This window comes from Heliconius melpomene, chromosome 18 (assembly GCF_056956725.1).
Source record: "Heliconius melpomene rosina isolate 202511_hmr_F chromosome 18, ASM5695672v1, whole genome shotgun sequence".
Lineage (NCBI taxonomy): Eukaryota > Metazoa > Arthropoda > Insecta > Lepidoptera > Nymphalidae > Heliconius > Heliconius melpomene.
Genome location: NC_140406.1, coordinates 784,225 through 804,970, shown reverse-complemented (window position 1 = coordinate 804,970; position 20,746 = coordinate 784,225). Strand labels below are relative to the sequence as shown.

The 20,746-nt window shown below is 34.5% G+C and overlaps 2 protein-coding genes across 3 annotated transcripts; one reads left to right on the top strand and one right to left on the bottom strand.

Annotated features, from left to right (window-relative positions):
- Window positions 1-2,234: 2,234 nt before the first annotated feature.
- Window positions 2,235-16,037, bottom strand: adp (WD and tetratricopeptide repeats 1). The gene is made up of 13 exons (XM_085202289.1): window positions 15,587-16,037; window positions 15,400-15,511; window positions 13,944-14,122; window positions 13,034-13,235; window positions 12,602-12,728; window positions 11,626-11,735; window positions 11,031-11,225; window positions 10,310-10,437; window positions 9,608-9,755; window positions 9,202-9,304; window positions 8,057-8,213; window positions 6,818-7,169; window positions 2,235-4,904 (listed from the first exon to the last, which is right to left on the bottom strand). Exons 1-12 carry the CDS (start codon window positions 15,781-15,783, stop codon window positions 6,839-6,841), a joined length of 1,989 nt encoding a protein of 662 aa, XP_085058415.1. The 5' UTR covers window positions 15,784-16,037; the 3' UTR covers window positions 2,235-4,904; window positions 6,818-6,838.
- Window positions 16,038-16,583: 546 nt separating this feature from the next.
- Window positions 16,584-20,059, top strand: LOC146529104 (coiled-coil domain-containing protein 130 homolog). Of its 2 annotated transcripts, none has more exons than XM_085202287.1 (4): window positions 16,584-16,709; window positions 16,855-17,180; window positions 17,815-18,075; window positions 18,760-20,059. In XM_085202287.1, exons 2-4 carry the CDS (start codon window positions 16,869-16,871, stop codon window positions 19,225-19,227), a joined length of 1,041 nt encoding a protein of 346 aa, XP_085058413.1. In that variant the 5' UTR covers window positions 16,584-16,709; window positions 16,855-16,868; the 3' UTR covers window positions 19,228-20,059. The 2 variants fall into 2 exon arrangements, with proteins under 2 accessions (XP_085058413.1, XP_085058414.1); XM_085202288.1 differs by having other exon boundaries at window positions 16,670-16,774.
- Window positions 20,060-20,746: the final 687 nt, after the last annotated feature.

Sequence of the window (20,746 nt, the reverse complement as noted above, 5' to 3'; positions counted from 1 at the left end):
ATAGTCCTTTCTACACGAAATGCTTTCGGCGTCCATACAAAACGTGTTTGAAATTATAAATAATATACAAATTATGTATTTTATTAAATTACGTACATTTTATACAAGGCAATGATTATATTTAATTTATACATATTTCAATTCAACTCATATTATTCTAATTATAGATATATGTACTTATTATGTATATTATTTATTTATTTATTTATAAACACTTTGTTGCACAAAGAAAATACAATTAAACTTGTAATTTAGATTCAGATTTTATTTTATATGTGTATTTCATAACATTTACTTTTATAAAAAAAATACTCTGGCTCAGAAAAAAAATATATTTACACGAATCGCTTTCTACCCCTATCTGAAAGAAAAATGAAAGCTCTATAAAAAATAGTATTTTGTAATATACAGAAGTTAGGCTTCCTACAAGAAGAAAGAAGAATATTCTAGAAGAAAGAAGAAATTACTAGAAGTAGGAAGAGACCGTGTCTGGGCCTGGTAACTCCACCACCGTTGGCGTCGCTACCGCCAACGGGGGCCGAGTTCCTGCTCCTAGATGCGATAATCAACATGTCAAGATTTCAATAATGAAAAAAGTAAAAAAAAGAAATATAAAAAAAATAAGTCTTTTTGGACTTTGCTTTTGTGTACTTTAAAGTTTTATTCCAAGGAAGGGGCGGGTGGTCCGTGTCTGCCCCAAAGTTGGCTTGTATCTACCCCAGATTTTTTTTTAACTAACTGTTTGCCCTAAAAAAAACGTTTATGCGAACATATCTGTTTGAAGGTGACGCCCAGGCCACCCGAAAATATACAAAACTATGTAATTATGTCTGTTCATTCCGACTGTTATCGAAGCAAAGCACGGCATTGCCGCAATGCCTCCAGAATTTGGCGAAAAATGCAGAACAGAATATAACACTAGGTTCACTCTGCCTACCCTGAAGTGAGATTCAGCGTGAAGTTGATTGTTTTTTTTTATTAAAATATTTAATATGCGTTTAGTCAGAGGAGGAAAGTGAAAATCATTCGTTCCCTGAGTAGGAGTCGAATCCACAACCATTACGTTGACAGACACACAAAAAAACTTTATAGAATATATTTTACAGGTGATCTTTTTCCGTCATTAAATTTGTTGACTGTCTATTTTTGTATAAAGCATAATTAAGGATACCTATTATTATTCTTGCTACTAAACTTCAATTATAATAAATAAAACTTTTTTAAAATATGACTTTTATTTGTTTGTAATCAGTAATCACTCATAAAATATATATAAAAGATGTTCCCACTGTCTGAGGTAAGACGCACGTACAGCCGTAACCGCTGTGCGTAGAAACGTGAAAATTTTTATAATGTGGACACCCATTAAGGGATTTTGAAAAATTTTTACCCTAAAGAGATGAAAAAGGGGTTGAAAGTTTGTATGGATATTTATAAAATTTGAAATTTACACTTAAAAAAGATATTTTTAAGTGAAATAAAATTTTGAACACGTGTTTCATGGTTTATAAGAATTCACCCCCTAAACTGATTAATTAATAATAATTTCATAAACAAATTTAATAAATATACAGCCCGCCCGCCCGCTTGTACTATATAAATATACAGTACAAGCGGGCGAAGCCGCCCAGTTCGGCTAGTCACTTATAAAACGACAGTAGTATGAATTACTAGCGACCCGCTCGCGATTTCACCCGCGTGAACTATGTTATTATTAATTTCTGTCTCCATGACTACGTCCTAGTGACGTCTATGCAAAATTTGAGACTCCTAGCATTTGTAGTAACGAAATTTCATACAAACTTTCCACCCCAAAAACAACCTCTTAGAAGTCGAATATTGCAAATTCCCGTCTTAGCGAGCACCTACGTCCTATAAATAACTCCTATGCAAAATTTGAGATTTCTAGGACATGTAGTTTCTGAGATTTCATGATGAGTGAGTGACCTTTCGATTTTATATATATAGATGAATCAGTCAGAATTATTTTAAATACATACAAATTTACTAAAACAATTAAAATTTATCTAAAAATTAGAACAGAGTGCCTTAACACAAGGTTCCTCGTTCTGACTTTCTGCCCTATTTTCGAGACATCGGCGAACTCTTGAATCGCGTAGCTCAACGTCGTGTTTTGTCTTGTCATCTTGTCATTGCCGAGTAGGATCGAACCCACAAACACCGCGTTTGCAATCAGTCAAACGTAAAGATGAATATAAAAATAAAACAACATGTAATAATTCAGAATTTTTAATAAATAAACCACATATCGGGTACGTTCTATCACAATACTACTGACTCTTATTATAATAACGTCCGACAAGGTGTATGTGGAAATAATAAAGTAACAAATTAAAAAAAAGGGAATTTTTTTATTAAATAAAATATATATACGTTTTCGTTATCTATATCTATTACTAATCAAGGCGATTCTTATAAGCTTAAATGGAGTGAGACCTCACTTTCGCAGTTGGCCCTTTCGAGTAACTTTAATGACTACATATTAAATAGATATATGAAAACATAATAAGATTGACGAAGAATCAAGTTATAGAATATAAGAAATTCCTGAATATCTTAGATTACATAAGAAAATTAAAAAGAAAATAAAAGAAGACTGAGATATGATTAGTCTTTTTTTATCAGCTTCACGCTGTATCCCGCACACAGCAGGGTAGGCAGAGGGAACCTAGTGTTAAGACACTCCGTTCTTTACTTTCCGCCGAATATGATGGAGCCTTAATAGTAATATAATAAAAAAAGTATTTATATATTTTTTTATGATTATATAAATCGAAGCCGTCGTGGCGCAGCGGCACATCGTTTGACTAAACGCAACGGTTGGGGGTTAGCTTCCCACTCGGGGGACTGAATTATTTTAATTCCCCCGCTACGGTTACAAGACAAAGTGGGGAACGGATTCTCATCACTAGGTTCCCTCTGTTATATGCGAGACACAGCGGGAATATAAAAAAATATAATAACAATAAATGATTAGGACGCACGTCAATCGAAAATGTCAAAACTGTTAGTATATGTAGTCATATAGGCTTATTACCACAGTTATATAAATATTACAGTAATCATTTGATTACTATTAAGACTAAATTCTTAAATTTCCAATCATAAAAAAAAATAATTGTAATTACTTTACTAAAAAATATGTATTGTGCCTATCATTTGTATCTTTCCGCCACTCAAAACAGAATGTCTCGAAATTGAGCAAAAAGTGGAGAACGGAGTGTCTAGACACTAAGTTATCTCTGTCTACCTCAAAACCTAGATATATATGATCATGGATGGGGGTCAACGATGGAAGGCTTGCTTGCAGCGACCCCTGCCAGCCCTTACGAGGGCTGCATCATTCCATCCGCCACGTGCACATCGAGAGCACGCACTGATATGGCGTCCCCCCAAGGCGACGCGCACCAGTGCGTCCCCGCTGGTGTGTCAAGTGGCGACGAATTCGCAATGAAATGGCAGGTAATAGAGAGGATGTCACGGTGAGAATGAAGAAGAACGTGCTCAGCTGGTTTGGGCACATCGAACGAATGGCAAAAAATATTTATGATGAAAAAGTGAGTGGTAAGAGAGGTATGGGGAGACCTCGGTTGACCTTCGAAAACACAGTATCAAAGATACTGGAGGAAGATTACGTAAAAAGCATGAGGATCTTCTTAGGAGGGCATGTATGAAGAGGTTGATGACAGTGGACGAGGCGAGAGAGGTATGTAGAGACCGTAGCGTTTGGTGCTCCGTTCTCTCTGACTATCCCGCTATGGATAAAGCGTGAACTTAAGTTAAGTAGATATATATATATTTAACAATATATATCATTGAGACATTATATGATATTCAGGTCGAGGAGCACGGATGGCAGATAATTCTAATTGCTCAATTTCAATAAGGACCCAGAGACGTCCATTATTAGTTAAATGAAATATATTATAATGTATAGAATAATATTATGTATACCAATATAAATTTAAATATTTACAATATGTAAACTATGCGTAAATTTACATGTTTGAAATATTTTTTGTTTTTTTTTTTAAGATATAAGTATTTTTCTGTGAAATCCGTTAATTTTTAATTATGAATAGATCTTGGGATCATATTTTTAATATTATACACCATTATTAATATAAGTCAAGAATACACTATTAGAAAACATAAAGACAGAAATCTAATGAATAATTACTCATTAACAAATTTTCAATCCACTTAAATTTAAACTAAATTTAATTTTATGATAATATCTTAGATTGTTGCGATTATTTCTTTAACCGGATAAATTGTGTATATTTAGTATTACCGCGGACTACTCCAACGTGTTCGAAACGTCGCGTCGGTTTTACAAAAATGGAACGCAACTAGTCCGGTTAAAAAGTTTCATTTAAAATAAATTTGGTTTTATCTGTAATTTTTCAATTAATCAATATGCATAGATAAAACGTAAGTTTTATAAAAATTATCATTCTCAAACATACAAATTGGTATGTGACATTTTTACTAGTTTTATAATTAATATAGCTTTTATTTTTTTATTCCGAGATCTTCTAACAAATTGCAATCATGAATACAATAAACAAAGTGGACTCTTTCAATTTTACAAAAAGTTTTTTTTTTCGTGAAAATAAAAAAAAAACACTTTCAATTACCGTAAAACAAAAAAAAGTGATGTGTTCGTCCGAACGTCATAATGATTCTTCACACAATGCATATTTCTATATATATAGTAACTTTTTTATATAAATGAAAAATATACCAAGCACATTGGCACCATATACTGGAGGAGTGAAATAAAAAAAACAACTATCTTAATTTAAAAAAGTGGAAAAAAATAAACTTTTATATTTACAAAATCACAAACAAACCTTTTTTATAACCCACTGTCTTGTTACCTGTAAAGAAAAAACATAGAACTATTTAAAAAACTAGTGTTAAGACACCCGTTCTCTTTCCGCTGGAATTTTAAACATTTCGGGACTGAATGTTGCAATTTAAGACTTTGTTACATATACTCGTACATATTATTTAATACAATATACAGGTTGGGAGAGCCTGCGCTCCTTTTACGGGAGTAGAGTATATAGGGAAAAAATTCAAACCCATACCTTAAAAAAGTTAATAAGATTCCTTAATAAGTTATTATTTTCATTTCACTATTTTTATACATACTGTATTACGTGTGATTCAGTTACGACTATAAAAATACTAAGCGTTGCCGATCTGCCACTTTCATTCTCAAAAAACATACCAGACCGAGAAAGGGATTACCTATTTTCTGTAATAAACCTAAACAACTCAATAACTAAAATTTAATTGTATTAGGCTTTTATAGAATTAAAACTGTGCTTAAGCTTAAAGTTGTGATGACAAAAGCAAATTATACCTCTGTATAATTTGAGCTATTATAGTAGACTCGTGAATTCTAAGGGATAGCACGCACTGGTGACTTTTGTCAGGGTGACAATAATTTTTTTGTTACTGTCATGTCACCATACTTTTCGCGACTGCGCGCACTTGCGATGACAGTGACGAAATTTTTTACATTTGATAAAATGGATCTCGAAGAGATGGTTGTCTGTGCACTTATATTAAGAAATAGAAATAAAAGCAAACGTAGAAAGTATTGGCTTTCAAATTACGATTTGAATAATCCTTTTGGGATTTGTCATAGAGCAATGGCCTCAACTCAATTTCGTCAATCAGTATTGTCATTGTCTATTTCATCTTCCTGAAAACACACGTTTTGCCTTGGTGATGATTGATTTGATTGAACTTGATTTTAAATTTCGCCATTCTTAAAATTAAAATTTGGTGCTGCAATGCAACACGCTGCTGTTTTATGTTTATGCGGAAGACGACTAGTATGGAAACCGCAAAGGGGAGAGGGAACGAAGTGACATTTAGTTTCTAATGCGCGCACGGGAATACAAATGTATGGACGCGGTGACAGTTGCGTCCCATAGTGCGGCGTGTTGCCGTCCTCCGCGGACAAAAAGTCACCCAATTGTCACACCTTCATTAAGGGTGATATACACGGTGACAGTGACGCAACTGATTGTCCAATTTTATTGTGAACTGAAAGGCATCAATTAATATTCAATTGAAATAAAAAACGATACACCACGTGACCCGGGAGTGGGAATTGCCGGTTGGTCTGAGCCTACGCTAGACTAGTTTGGTGGCCACCCCAAAATTTATACTAATAAAAAATTTACGCTGAAAAATTTTAAATTCTTCACACAGAAATATTAGTTCAAAGCTAAATTCAGCCTTCCTCCCTGCGCCTTATGTACATGATTGTAAGAGCGATGATTGCCAGTTCGATTCCAGTGATGAACTTAAAAAAAAAAACATATATTTATTTAAAAAAAAACTTGCTAAGCCGGCGCAAGCATATCTCTTTCAAAACTCACGAATCCAACTTTTAAAAAAACCTGTACTTACCGAGACGGCTATGGTTTCAATACACAAGAAACTCTAAAAAAAACAATTTACATTTCTATAAAGTAAATAAAAATAAAAAGAATTAAAACACACCTATGTCCCAAAACACTCAATACGAAGATCTCACGCCGGCGAATGAAAACCTCCTTGGCTCTCACTTATGTGGGACTACTAACTAATACTAGGCATTCTTCTTCTCATTCTCTTTTGATTGGCATTCGGCAATTCTTACAAAAAAAATACCTATACTGGACTGAAAAACCGATGATTGCCGGTTCGATTTCAGTGTTGATCGGATCAAATCGAATTTGTTTTTTTTTTTAAATTATCAATCAAGATATAGATAACTATAAAAACCCACCTTTTCCTCAAACAACACGTGCTAAGTAGGCCTACACGCCGGCGAATGCAAATCCCTCTCGCCTCCCGGGAAACTAATATTAAGCAACATCGCCTCAAAGGGGTCACTTCTCATCCTCTGCTGGTTAGCGACGGCGGCGGCCGCGCAGCTCGCGTTGTTTTCTAATCTCGGCTCGACCTCCTCCAAGGGCCTAGGGCTCCACAGGCGGATCACGGCTTCGATGCCGCTCGTGGCCAGCATCAGGCCGTTGGGGTGTAGCTGTACGCAGTTCACTATGGACTCGTCGCCGTTGAGACACCGCGCTATGTTGCCGGAGTGACGCGACCATATGAATAGGCGGCCGTCGTCGGAACTGTGACGTACAATTATATTGGTAAATAGGGATTTAATGTTCATTTTGATTTGTGATTTGTAATTTAGTTTTGCGCTGCATCCCGCACATGGCAGGGTAGGCAGAAGGAAAGTAGGAACCTAGTGAACCTAGGAACCGAAGTCCACAATCGAAACAAGGTAAGTGGTTCAAATAACAATTTTTATATTAAATTTAATTAATTTTTTAAGTGATTTTACAGGGTTCCAAAATAGTGTAAAAAGTTTAGAATTAGTGTAAATAGTGTTTATTTACTTAGATTTAGTATTTTTATCGGAACCTAGTGTTAAGTCACTCGATTCTCATTAAGACACCTCAGTTCCCCATTTTTTCATTTCGAATTCTTGAGGAGTCGTATAGCGTGGGTAGGGTAGCAGAACTCAACGCCGCGCTTTATTTAATATTTAACTTGAATGTCACCTACAGTGACAATCGAACCCACAATTTGTCGGGTTTACAGGCGCACACTTGTGCCGCTACACCATTGGCTTCATTGACTTGACTTGTAATAGGACAAAGTTTAGCAATTATTATTTTTATACAATTGTACGTAATAATCAAGTAATTAATATTATTGTACCGCATTTTAAAAAATATAAATTAAAAAAAATCTCATGCAAGTTATTGTCATACTATTAACGCCATATAGGTGTGTATTTTATAAATGATGGTGTTCAGTTCAAATTCCGCTCAGAGAAATATGATTGCATTTTATTTAATTCCATATCAAATTTTAACAATCTTATGGGGATAATATAGCATAACTTGATATAACTAAATAACGAAAACTAATTCCGAGATTAAAATCCTACTAAATTAAAAAGTCAACATGAAATTAAGGTTTTTGTAATAAAAAGGCGAAATCTCACCCAGCCGCTATAAAATTAGCATCGGGTCCCAAGAAGTTAGCCTCCTTTATATCAGTGGTGGTGTTGCAGTGCCCTAGGAACCTCTCTTTGTAATCTAGGGCGGAGATGCGGAGTTGCTTTTCCAGGGCACTACCGCCTTGACCGTCGTCGTCTGTGGCTGAAAAAAATATACAAATACAATATTAATTATTGTGACCGTCGTGGTACAGCGGTTCAAGTGTGTGACAGTGACAATGAACGCTACGATCGGTTCGATTCCAACTCAGAGGAATTATATGTTTATTATTTCCATTTCCTCGCTCTGATAACAAGATAAAGCGCGGCGTTATCTTTTGCGGCACACAACACTAGAAAATTACTGTCGTAACACTATGTTATCTCTGCCTACACTGCCACAGGTGGCGTGAGCGTAAGCGTGAAACTAATATGAGTTGTGCACTCAGGAAAAGATAATGAAAAGTATGAAAAGATGATAAAATCATATCTGCGCAGTCCTCTTCAGCTAACTTGCGTATATGTTATGAAATGTCTTCTTTTTTTCATAGAGTATTCATTTTTTTTATTTTGTAAAAAACTACATTTTGTATAATCAGACATTAATAAATTAATAATTTCCACCTCTGCTGCTTCGCCGTCGTGGCCAAAATTAAATATCGATAATATTAGACATGTGTATGTATGTATACAACATACAGAATCTAAGTGTGGGAGGTACTTCTGACAACAGGAACAGTGAGTTACGTCGAAACAACTGACGTCTCGTAAGATAGCCCATGGCCTTCCTCAATAACTAGTATATGTAAAAACGAAGGATTTTTTACAATTGGATCTACTAGTTCCTGAGATTAGCGTGTTCAATCAAACAAACCCTCCAACGGCAGGACTAAACCGCAGGTAAGGCTAGTATATTTTAACTGATATTATTGAACAAGACAATTCTAATTTGGGGGCAAATTATAAAAACATTTGTATTCTCATTAAATTTTACAGCTTTGGTATGGTAACACGCGGCGTTAAATTCTGCCACTGAACACAATTTGTCTGAAACTTGGACGGAAAGTTTAGAAAATATTGTTGCTTTATAAAATGTAAATTAAATTAGGAAATGTATTTTTTTATATTTGGCATATAGAAAAAATACTCACGAGGTTCAGACGATGGCTGATTCTCCATAGACTCGAGCGCCATATTTATATCTTTTTGTAATAAAAACACAGCGTGGCTCTCCGCGTGTTTTGGGAATTTATCCTGCAAAAATATATATCTGGTAAATGCAGTATTGTTTATTATAGTTTCATGCTGTATCTCGCATGTAGCAGAGTAGACAGAAGGAACCTAATATAAAACACTTTGCATTCTATTTACAAAATCTTAAATTTAATTCAAATAATTTCCATTATTTTTCCTATCGTGCAGACATAACGGGCAGCGTTAAGTGACGTCACTCAAAACACAATACCTAGAATGGAACGTTTGAAAAACACTAGGTTATCTCCACATATCCCGCTATATAAAGCGTAAAGCTGAAACAAAAAAAAGAACAAAACATACCTTAAAATATAACAAACACTCGTGAGCCTCCTTAGCCCGTTTCAAGTCCATCAATCCCTTTGCCAATCTAAAGTGAGATTTAACGTGATTCGGGTCTAATTTGATGGCGGTGTAACAATCGCGAATTGCTGCGTACGCGTCGCCACACCTAGAAATAATAATAATATACCTACATATATATAATCATAGCTCCACGCCATACATAGCAGGGTGGCAGTGGGAACCTAGTGTTAAGACACACAGTTCCACCATGATCAATGGTGGAACTCAAGTTCCCGTTTTGCTATCTTGTATGGAAAAAGAAATGTATACAATGCTTAAAAAATTTAGACTAAACAACATAGTGGAATAGCTATCCATTCTCTCTCTCTAAAAAAAGTACAAATTTCACATACAATAAACATTTTTTTTCGAACTTAAGGTTAATGCCCTATTGGCCCTTACAGCGACACCGGATGGGAAGGGCAGATGGTACAGTACGGTCGATGAGTTGTGGCCGATTTCGAGTTAGGTTTTCTGAACTTTTGCGCGCTGTTGACTGGCGAAGAAATAAATCAAAAATATGAAAAAAAACATCAAATCAGCACAGCTATTTACAGCTAATTCAAGGTGACTGTATCATATCACTGAGAAATTATAACTTGCTTGCGTCCCTCGAAAAGACTGGGGGGTAATAAATAAATAAAATAAAAAAGCCCCTACCATCCCCTCCTCATGAGCGCGGCCGCTCTATTAGAGAACAGGATGACGCACTCCGGACACTCCTCTATCGCCGAGTTGTAGAGCTCCACGGCGGCCGGGTAGCTGCCTTGCGACATGTGTCTGTTGGCCTGCCAAATGGAAAATATCATTCATCATAGTGGCACAGCGGCACAAGCACAAGCGACTGTAAAGGCGACGGGGTGTGGGCTCAATACCACTTGAAGAAATTAGATTTTATATATTATCACTTTCTTGCCCTGGTAAAGAGACAAAGCACATAATTGAGTTCCACCACACAACACACAATGCCTCCAGAATTTAGCGGAAAGCCCCATTTTCTTCCGGTAGGAAGTGTATATTTGGGAACAAAGTGTCTTAACAAGTTTCCCAGGTTCCCTCTGCCTACTCTGCGGTTACAACTCTGTTACACTCTGTTAGCCCATTGACTCTAATGATAATACCGTTTATTGGACCTATATTATTATAGATTACTATAAAATTGTAAGTGGGTACTCATTAGAGAATATAAATCAAAAAATAATGTTGTTGTTTAATTTATTTACCATTCCTTCCATAATCCCTACTCATTCAGGCAACGGTATCGTTATCGGTATTGTCTATTGTTAAATTCGGATTATTTAACCCGTCGGATCCAACGATGGTATCATTAGCTGGAGCAGCAAGTATTACAATAACTATTACAGAAAAAAAAACTATTTACCGTTTCTTTAATAATCCTCACTCGTTCAGGCAACTGTTCATTGGTACTATTTATCCCATTGGCACCAACGACGGTGCCGTTAGTTGAAGGACCTTTTGGTACCTTTGGCTCTTCACTGAATATATGATTCCGTTGTATTATAAAGCTCTCCACTAGGACCGGGCGTCTCGCTGAGTTTAAATCGAAAAGGTAAACCTTAAAAAGAAAATAGTTATTGACATTAAATATGTAGTAAGTATTGATATAAACAAATTGTGGCGCTGCGGCACAGCGTCTGACTGTATTGGTTGTACGTTCAATTACCACACAGGAGGACGATAATACGGCGTTGAATTTCATCACTTAAAAATAAATGTTGGCACTAGGTTCCGTCTGTCTCAACGTGTCGTGTGAATGTGTACATAAAAGAATTTAATTTCTAATCTCTGGGAAGAATTACCTTCTCTCTTCTCTCTTCTCTTCTTATTATAACAAAAAAATGACAACCTAACCTTCCTTATAATATTATTAAAAATATAAAATAAACTCACATATAACTACCCTCTATCCCTACAGCAATCCAAACACACAATATGTACAAAAAAATATTAATTACCTGTTCCGATCCCAAATTAACAAGCAATTCGTTGCCATCGTGACTGAACGCCACATAGGTTGTGGCCTTCTTTGGAAAAGTATGCTCATTGGGTTCCATTGATAAATGTCCTGGAAAACAAAAAAATCCCGTTATCCACGCCGTATCCCGCATATATCAGAGTAGGCAGAGTGTACCTAGTGTTAAGCTACTCCGTTCACCATTTTACCCAAAATGTCTGGATTATTGCGTGTTGAGAGGCCTAACTCAAAGCCGCCATTTGAAAATGTCACCATAGCGAGGAAATATAAATAAACGAGTAGAATTCGAACCAACAACTGTCGTTTATAATGAGATTCTATGGCCACTATGCCACCATTAAGCTACGTAGAAAAAAAATTACCCACTTTGCTTATTACTCGGTTACTTTATAAGAAGTAGTTCAAACTTTTTGTATTGCAAAGGATGGAGAAAGTAAAAAAATTGCAAAACTTTGTGAAAAAGTTTTTGCTATTGTTATTCACACTGTATTCCGCACACAACAGTGTAGGTAGAATGACCTAGTATTAAAACCAAGCCGAATTCTGGAGGCGTTGCGAGTTGAGTGGCTTAACTCAACTCAACGCTTTGCTTCGACACCGGAGCAAAACCAGACCAGATGAAAATATTAATTTAAATAAATATTTAATTTAATTTATATTTATTACAATGATGTATAGTAAAAAATAAATAGAAAGTCATAAAATTAAATTGAATGAAAAACACTTACTTAGAATGTGTCATGTATGTATCATGTGTCCATGGGCGTAGGATAGGGGAAGCTGGGTGGGCCATGCCCACCCCTGAATAGTCTGGGGCCCACCCCATAATTTTACTTATAACAAAATTTGCTCCGAAAAATAAAAATAAACAACATTTACAGGGATATATCTGTTCAAAGCTTAAGTCCAGCCCCCAAACACCACCCCCCCCCCACCCATAATGCATATGTACCTACCAGGTGCATAGTACTGTACGGCGGCTCGCGGTATATTGTTATCGGGGTCGCCGTGCCCCGCGTTGGAACACCTCAAGTTCTGCCTCTCCCACATTAGACGAGACGTGTTGGCGTTCACTTGAGCTTCCTGCGATCATGAAGAAAATCATCCATTTTTAACACATGTGTTATATTATTATATATTATATGTGTATATTGTTAGAAGAGATAGATAAGGTAGGAAAGTTTAGTGATAAGACACTTTTATCTCAAGCCTTTTTGACCGTTTCAGAGTCTTCACTTATTACTCAATAAGATCAGAACTCAATGCTTCACTGTAACCAGAGAGGGGAAATAGAAACAATTAAAATAAAACAATTTCGCAATATTATAATAATTGTGTGTAATAATAAATGTGTTATTATGCATGTGGTATACATATCAGTAATTTACCTGCAATTTAGCCAACTTAATCATCCTAGTGTCATACAGACGCACATAGAAGTCGTTAGCGCCCACAGCCAGCTGGTACGGACGTCGCGGGTTCACAGCTATGCATTTAGCTTCAGCGTAGCGCCCTATATGGTTCAGGAGATTGACTAACACGTTGGACGTGTCTGAGTTACAACGGTGCGGGGTGCGGAGATCGTGTTGACTGAAAAAGATACCTCAACAGTTTAGTAGTACGCATGTAAACCAATAACGTAAGCACATACTAATACAAAAATACTACTAAAGGTTAAGCAACTTTAAACTTTATCGCCCATACCTACGACTCGATTTCGGAATGACGCGTGTGCGGCGGTGTCCCTGCGGATAGGTTTATGTGTCCGTGCGTCGTCCTTAACAAATGGCGTTATATTTTACGATAATAATTTTATTATTTTTGTTTTATTATATTTTTTATTTATTTATTTTATCATTTTTAGGGTTATTTTTGTTTTTTTAAATTGTATTAGGCTTTTATATGTAGAATAGTTAAACTGTGATTTCTTAAAGTGCTGACAATAACATAGTATAGTGAACATAATAAAGATTCCGACTGACACTTTGTCTAATGACTTTTGCATTTTTCGCTTCGCTCGTTTCGATGCGTTTCGAGGGCCATCCCGTTTGTCTAATACTTTCAACGACAGCTGCCTTTTTTGTTCATTTTATGAGGTTGATTGCAGTGACGTAGCGAGCTTAACTCGCGCCCAGGGCATAATTACTTAAATTAAACTTTTACAGCCCCCCCCCCCCGGCCAAACACAATATAATTTCATATGTATGTTTAAATAGTTTTACGGACTATTTGGCGCCCCGTCATGATCGGCGTCCGGGGCATGAGGAAATCAAATAAAAATCTAAATTCTATACTCACAGTACCAATCCATCTTCGCCAGCCGACCACAACACGTGAGGTCTATCGGGTGCGCAAGCCAATCTTTTGACCCTGCCGCAGTGACAGGCACACTCCAGAAGGGACGCACCGTCTTCTATGTTTCTTATACGCACCGATCCATCTGCGGCGCATGTAGCTATTGTGTCTTGGGAGAGGAACTAGAAATGGAAAATATATTTTTTAACTTCACGCTGTATATGTATGTAATTTTGGAATTGAGTGTTTAGTGGCGGTTTCCACATCTGCGCTTTTACTTATAACCATAGTAAAGATATAAAAAAATATTACTTCAATACGAAAAGTGTTTATATACAATTGTGTGTAAATTTAAAAAAGTAAATGGAAAAAACAAAATAGAATGTGACATTTAAAAGAAAAGGTGTAAGTTTAATTTTTAAAGACATATTTTTTTAATAAAAAAAGACAAGGCCAACAAGCGTACAGATAACCTGATGGTAAGTGATCACTGCCGCACATGACCCCGTGTAACACCAAAGGAGCTACAGGTGCGTGCCGGCCTGTATATTCACATTATTTAATAAACAGGAATAAAAGCTGCATATTTTACATTACATAGGTTATAAATAGGTATTTCAATTATATTTCTAGCAGCAGCATATAGCAGCATCAAATTAGGAATATTGTTTTTGCATTTCAAGTAGTTGTATGTAGTGCATTTTTTTTGTTATCGGCGAAAGGGGCGCGCGACACGAGGACCGCTCTCTTGCACTCACCGACAGCATATACATTTTCAAATTATTTAAATAAATTAACATACAGTTTACCCAATATTTAGTTACAAGTTTCTAAATTTTCATTTAAAGTTTTGTAAAGTTTGTAAATTTCTCAGGAGTAGGAGTATCTTAGCCTATTATTATCTAAACTTAGTGACCTACATGCATTAATAAAATTAGAAAACATACAATGACTTAGATAGATAACAATAATGTGTATTAAAAAAATAATGTAATAAAATATAAATGTGAAGTGTTTCAATATAAGTTTATTTAGATCTTATCTGTATTTTTAGATGACAGTATTTTAATTTTTAAAAGTCACTATTATCATTAAAAAAAATATTTAAATTTATGCAATTAATGTTTTTTTTTGTTTTACTACTCTACTATGCACTAGTTTAAATAACTTTACTATAGAGACATAATATGCAGGATAAAAATTAAAGCATATTTTTGGCTACTTTAAAAACATTATTTTAAATAGTGTATGTCATTATTTAAATTTTAAGATATAAGAGACAAAACATCTTAAAGAAGACAAAAACATAAATATAAGTATAATGATATGATATGTATATAAATGTACACAAAACCTATAAGTTATAATAAACAAAAGCTCTTTGTGATAAAAACTTGTCTATAATCCTTAACAAGAATTTTGTTTTCTTCAAACTATTTTAAATTATAAGCAAACCTACCTTTACAGAGAAAATATTGCCTGTATGGCCGGTAGATATATTGTGAAGTTGTTTATAACGGAAGGGATCCCACAATATTACGTGTAGATCGTCCGACGCCGACGCCAATATGCTACGACGTAAAAACGCAAATTAGCATAATTTGTATACAATAATATTAAATAATTTAAGAGTTAACAATACTTACGATCCAGTACTATTCCATTCGAGGCAGTTAACACAACCCATATGTCCGTGGAGTTCTTTTTCTAGACCTAATCTGTCTATCATACTTCTAGTAACAGTCAAACGATTCTGGAATTTGCGCCTAATATCGCCACGCTCTCGGGCCGCCAGGAGACCTACAGTACCCTGCGACCACAACGGATCTTCTCTCCTTCCCATTTCTACTAATATGCCTTAAACTATCTGATCTACCATTACAAATAAGATGTAAATACGAAGCAACTGCAGGTAGATCTATTTATAGTGAACGGCATTTCATTGTTTATTACACAAAAATATAGTTCCAATGTTATATTATATGTCACTAATTACAGAGGCACAGTATTAAATATTAATATTATGCATTAAAAGCTTAATAACTTTAATAAAGATTTTCTTTCGAAAAATTGCAAATCTGTCAAACAGCTGTCTGTGTTGCCTCTTCAGTGTTGTTTTTTTTTATTCTGTAAACAAGGTCGTTTAGGAACGTAAACGTAGAATCGATAGACTATCGATTGTTTCATATGGACTGTGAAGGATGTATTTTAATAGTTCGTTAGTTAGAATATATTTCTAATAGTTCTAATGAAGCTGTCGTGACGCAGTAGCAAAGCGTCTTATTATAAATATGGCTTAGAATTTTACTCTGCGAAATAAATTATTTTCATTTCTCCGCTCTGATACCAAGAAAAAACGTAGCGTTGAATTCTACCACCCACCACGCAACATTTCGGAAACTAGGCAGAAAGTGGGGAACTTCTTTATTCAATCAGTCAAGCTACCACTACCATCAGAAGGCAGTCCAGCTCTTTGGTCCAGCTATACGTTATACTAGGTGCCGACGTCTGTTTGCCGGCCCTGTTGTATGTGGGGAAAGTAACAAAAAAAATGGATTTGATGGATTGAAAATAAAATTTACTTAAAGTTACAAATATAATGCATTTTTTTTAATGTAATCAACCTTTTAAATGTGTACAAAATATGCATGAGTTATTATTTCATTTGTTACTTTAAGTTATACTCTACATTGAGAGTCAAGAAATGAGTTTGCCAAAATGACAGATGACAGATTATTTTTTCCAAAAAGATTGTGTCAGGAATAAATGGTATAGTTATTAATTTTTATTATAAAATTTGTTTAAATATTTCAGTGTCACTACGTAAAAAACACGTACGTGACACTTAATCACTATTTCTTTTTTATTTGAAATAAAAAAAAATGTTAATGTCAATTTTCTTTCCATATTTCAGGATAAATAGTAACCATGGGTGAACGTAAAGGACAAAATCTTTACTACCCCCCAGATTATGACCCTCGGGTCGGGGGCTTAAACAAATTTGTAGGTACCCATGCTTTGAGAGAAAGAGCGAGAAAACTACACATGGGTATCCTTATCATAAGATTTGAAATGCCCTATAATATATGGTGCGAAGGCTGTAAAAACCATATAGGCATGGGTGTAAGATATAATGCTGAGAAGAAAAAAATTGGAATGTATTATAGTACTCCCGTCTACCAATTTAGAATGAAATGTCATTTATGCGACAATCATTTTGAAATTAAAACAGATCCAGGTGTAAGTATTTACTTTCACTCTCTCTCTCTATTTCCCACATATAGTTGTTTCACTCTAGCTACAAGAGCAGAAGAATGAAAATAATACACCCCCGTGAGGGGATTGAACCCAAAACCATTACATTTACTATCAGATTCTGTTCCATTCTGCCACAATGGTCTTCGGCAATATTTTATTTTGATACAAATAATAAATCAATACTTATACTAGCTAATAAAACTTTTTTAGAAATTTACAACAAATTGATCAAAATATTAGCAAACTAATGAATTATGTTTATTATGTAGTTTCATGCTGTTTTAAAGCAGGATAGGCATAACTTAAAGTGCTAGTTAGTGTTTCCCACATACCATTATTGAGATATTGTAAGTTCAGTGGTCAAACAAAATGAGTGTGAAAATGAAAATAACCTGTTTCTTTAAATGAGAATTAAACTCTCTCTTTTTACAGCTGTGCCACCATATCACAATGACATTATAAGTTGTATTAATTTATAATTGACAAAATAATTATTTAAACATTTTTAAAATGTTATTCCACAGATATTATTTCTCAAAAAAATAAGAAAAAATTTAACAAAAAGGAACTTGAATGCTACATTCAACATTTCTAAAATAACAAAATTAAATTTCAGAACTTAGATTATGTCATAGTATCAGGCGCTAGACGTCAAGAGAACAGATGGGATCCCACGGAAAATGGTCAAATTGTGCCAGAAACAAAAGAAACACAGAAGAAACTCTTTGATGATGCCATGTTTAAATTAGAACACAAGACAGGGGATGAAGATACTAGTAAATTAGAGAAGCCGAGGCTAGGACGGCTTGTTGGTAGAAATGAAAGTGTTTGGAAGGATGATTATGAAGCTAATTGTTCTTTGAGAAGGAATTTTAGGGTAAGCTTACTAATGTCTAGTGTAGTAATTTCTCGTTGTATCCCCCCTATAACAGATGAAACCTAGTAGTAAGAGTTCCCCACTTACCGGTTCATTTTCAGGGCATTCTGTAGCTGAAGTCAATAATGCATTTTGGCAGAATAATGGAATTAAAAATAATTCATTCCCCGCTGTTGCGACACAACAGCTTCACGTCTAGTTTTTTCTTTTTTTTTATAGTATTTTACAAGTTAGATTTGAATTTTGAACCTACGGCTGTTGTTATGTTTACTTTTATACTTGGGGATCGATTATACTTTAATTTTTTTTATATTATCATCTTAAGTTAATACCCTATTGTTTTAGCATAATGTATGTCTCACATTCAGCAATGTAACCCTGGCCAAGGAAAACCTAGTGCCAAGACCCTCAGTATTTATCCATTCTTTACTTTCTGTCCAAATTAGAACAGTGAGTTGAGTGGCAAAACTCAATGTTGCATTTCACCTATCAGAAGTGGGAAAAGAAAAAAAACAATTTTATGGGTGGAAGATGAACCCACAACCACCATATTAACAGTTTACTGTAAGACTGTTCGACTGTGCCCTAACATATTCATATTTATACCACAATATAAATTATATCTTATTTTTTTACTTCCACACACACACTTAGTAAATACCACAATACTTATTTTTTTCACAGAAAAGAAGAAAAGAATTAGAAGAAGCATCCGTCAATGATAGCCTACTTTTAGCAAAATCGTCGCTAGATATAAACTTATTACCGGAAAATGAAGAAGACAGAAACATGGCATCATTACTCTCATTGCGTCCTTCTAGGAGTATAGAAGAAATACATCATGTTACAAGGACTAAAATACTTAATAGTCCTGCTTTGGAAGGCTCTAAAGGACTTTTGGGCTTAAAAGGTTGTAAAAAAGAACAATGTTTTAACAAAAGTGTACAATTAACAAGAAATACCCTAGGTATTACTATAAAAAGGAATAAAATCAGTGAAAGTGTTTCAAATTGTGATAATAATAAAAAAGATATGGGAGTTAATGAAGACACAAGTGAAAAAGATAATGTAAAAGACAAAGAAGTAGAAGATAAAAGTAAGATAGGTATGTCTCTTGTAGGAGATTATAGTTCGAGTGGAGAGTCTGATTAGAATTATTAATTTGTTATTAAATTAATATATTAAACATAGTGTAATATTGGCTAATAATGGTTATTAAATATTTATTGGATGTATTCAAAATAAATATATCATATTATGAATTTAATACACATGGTGTATCTTCTCCTAATCAGAAATTAAATTTTCTGTCGTTCCGAAATTTTTAATATTAGTATTTTTTTGTTTGTTAGTTTCACGCCGTAAACCGTACATGGTAGATTCGGCAGAGGTAATCTGGGAACCTAGTGTTAGACACTGTCTAATTCTTGAGGCGCCGCGTGTTTGGTGTCGGAACTCTACGCCGCGCTTTTCCTTGTAGATGACAATATTAAATATTTCATTCTACCGAATGGGAATCGAACCCACAACTGTTGTGCTTACGTCACTGTGCACTCGGCATACACTCGATATTTGTATTTCTTTAATAAAATTGATTGAATCCAGCCAAGTTTCTAACATTTACAAAACACAATCGTTAGAAATGTATGGCCCGTATTTAAAACCTCATTTAATTCGATCGATCTTGAGAATGATTTATAAATACGGACCTAAGACATTATGAATAGGTTGACGAAAGTGCCACATTTTTGTCTTACCAGAATGATGACATTAATATAATCCATTACCCCAAACTGAATTGAACCCACAACTATTGCGTTTACAGCCAGTCGCTGTGTCGCGTGCCAAAATGCCCACATTTTGTTAAATGGTAAGTTTTTAGTGTTTAAATACTTATAAGCAATATTACTTCGCAAGTCATGGTAAAATAATAATATAAAATTTATTTCTAAGTAACTATCGATAAATAAAACAAATTATAGAATTGAAACATTATAATTGCCCTGTTTGAAAAACTTAGATACACCCATCAACGTGTCTATATGTCGTATAAGCGTTACACTTAATGACGAACTCGGAGATGACAATTAACTTTTATTTGATATTAAATGAGTACTAAATACCTACAAATATTAAATTTTTATTATTATGGCATCAGCTGTATCCCGAATATAGAAATAAATTTAAACTTAAAACGCTCCGTTCTCCAATTTTTTGAAATTGCGGAACTTATAGGTTATAGGTTTACCTACTACTTACATTGTAGGTAAAGTTGCACTGGTTTAATTTCATTAAACGCTAATTGTCTTCTATGAGTTCGTCTATTAAACTAGCATCGATAGCTATTAACATATTACGAACAGTTTTTTATTGGAAATTAATAACATTTTAACATATAATTTAACTCTATATTCTACTATAGGGATGGGTCTTATGAATGAATAATTATTATAAAACCTATGTCAATGTCAACCCACTTTTCTACACTTACTGTCCATTTTTGAGACATCGCGTATTGAGTGGCGGAACTCAACGCCATTTAATCATTATCTAATCAATTCCTCAGAGTGAAAATCTAATCCACAAACATCGCATTTACATCAAATAAATGTAACATTATAAGTAAATACCTAATGTCATTTATTATTTTGAAAGATTCCAATATTATTCA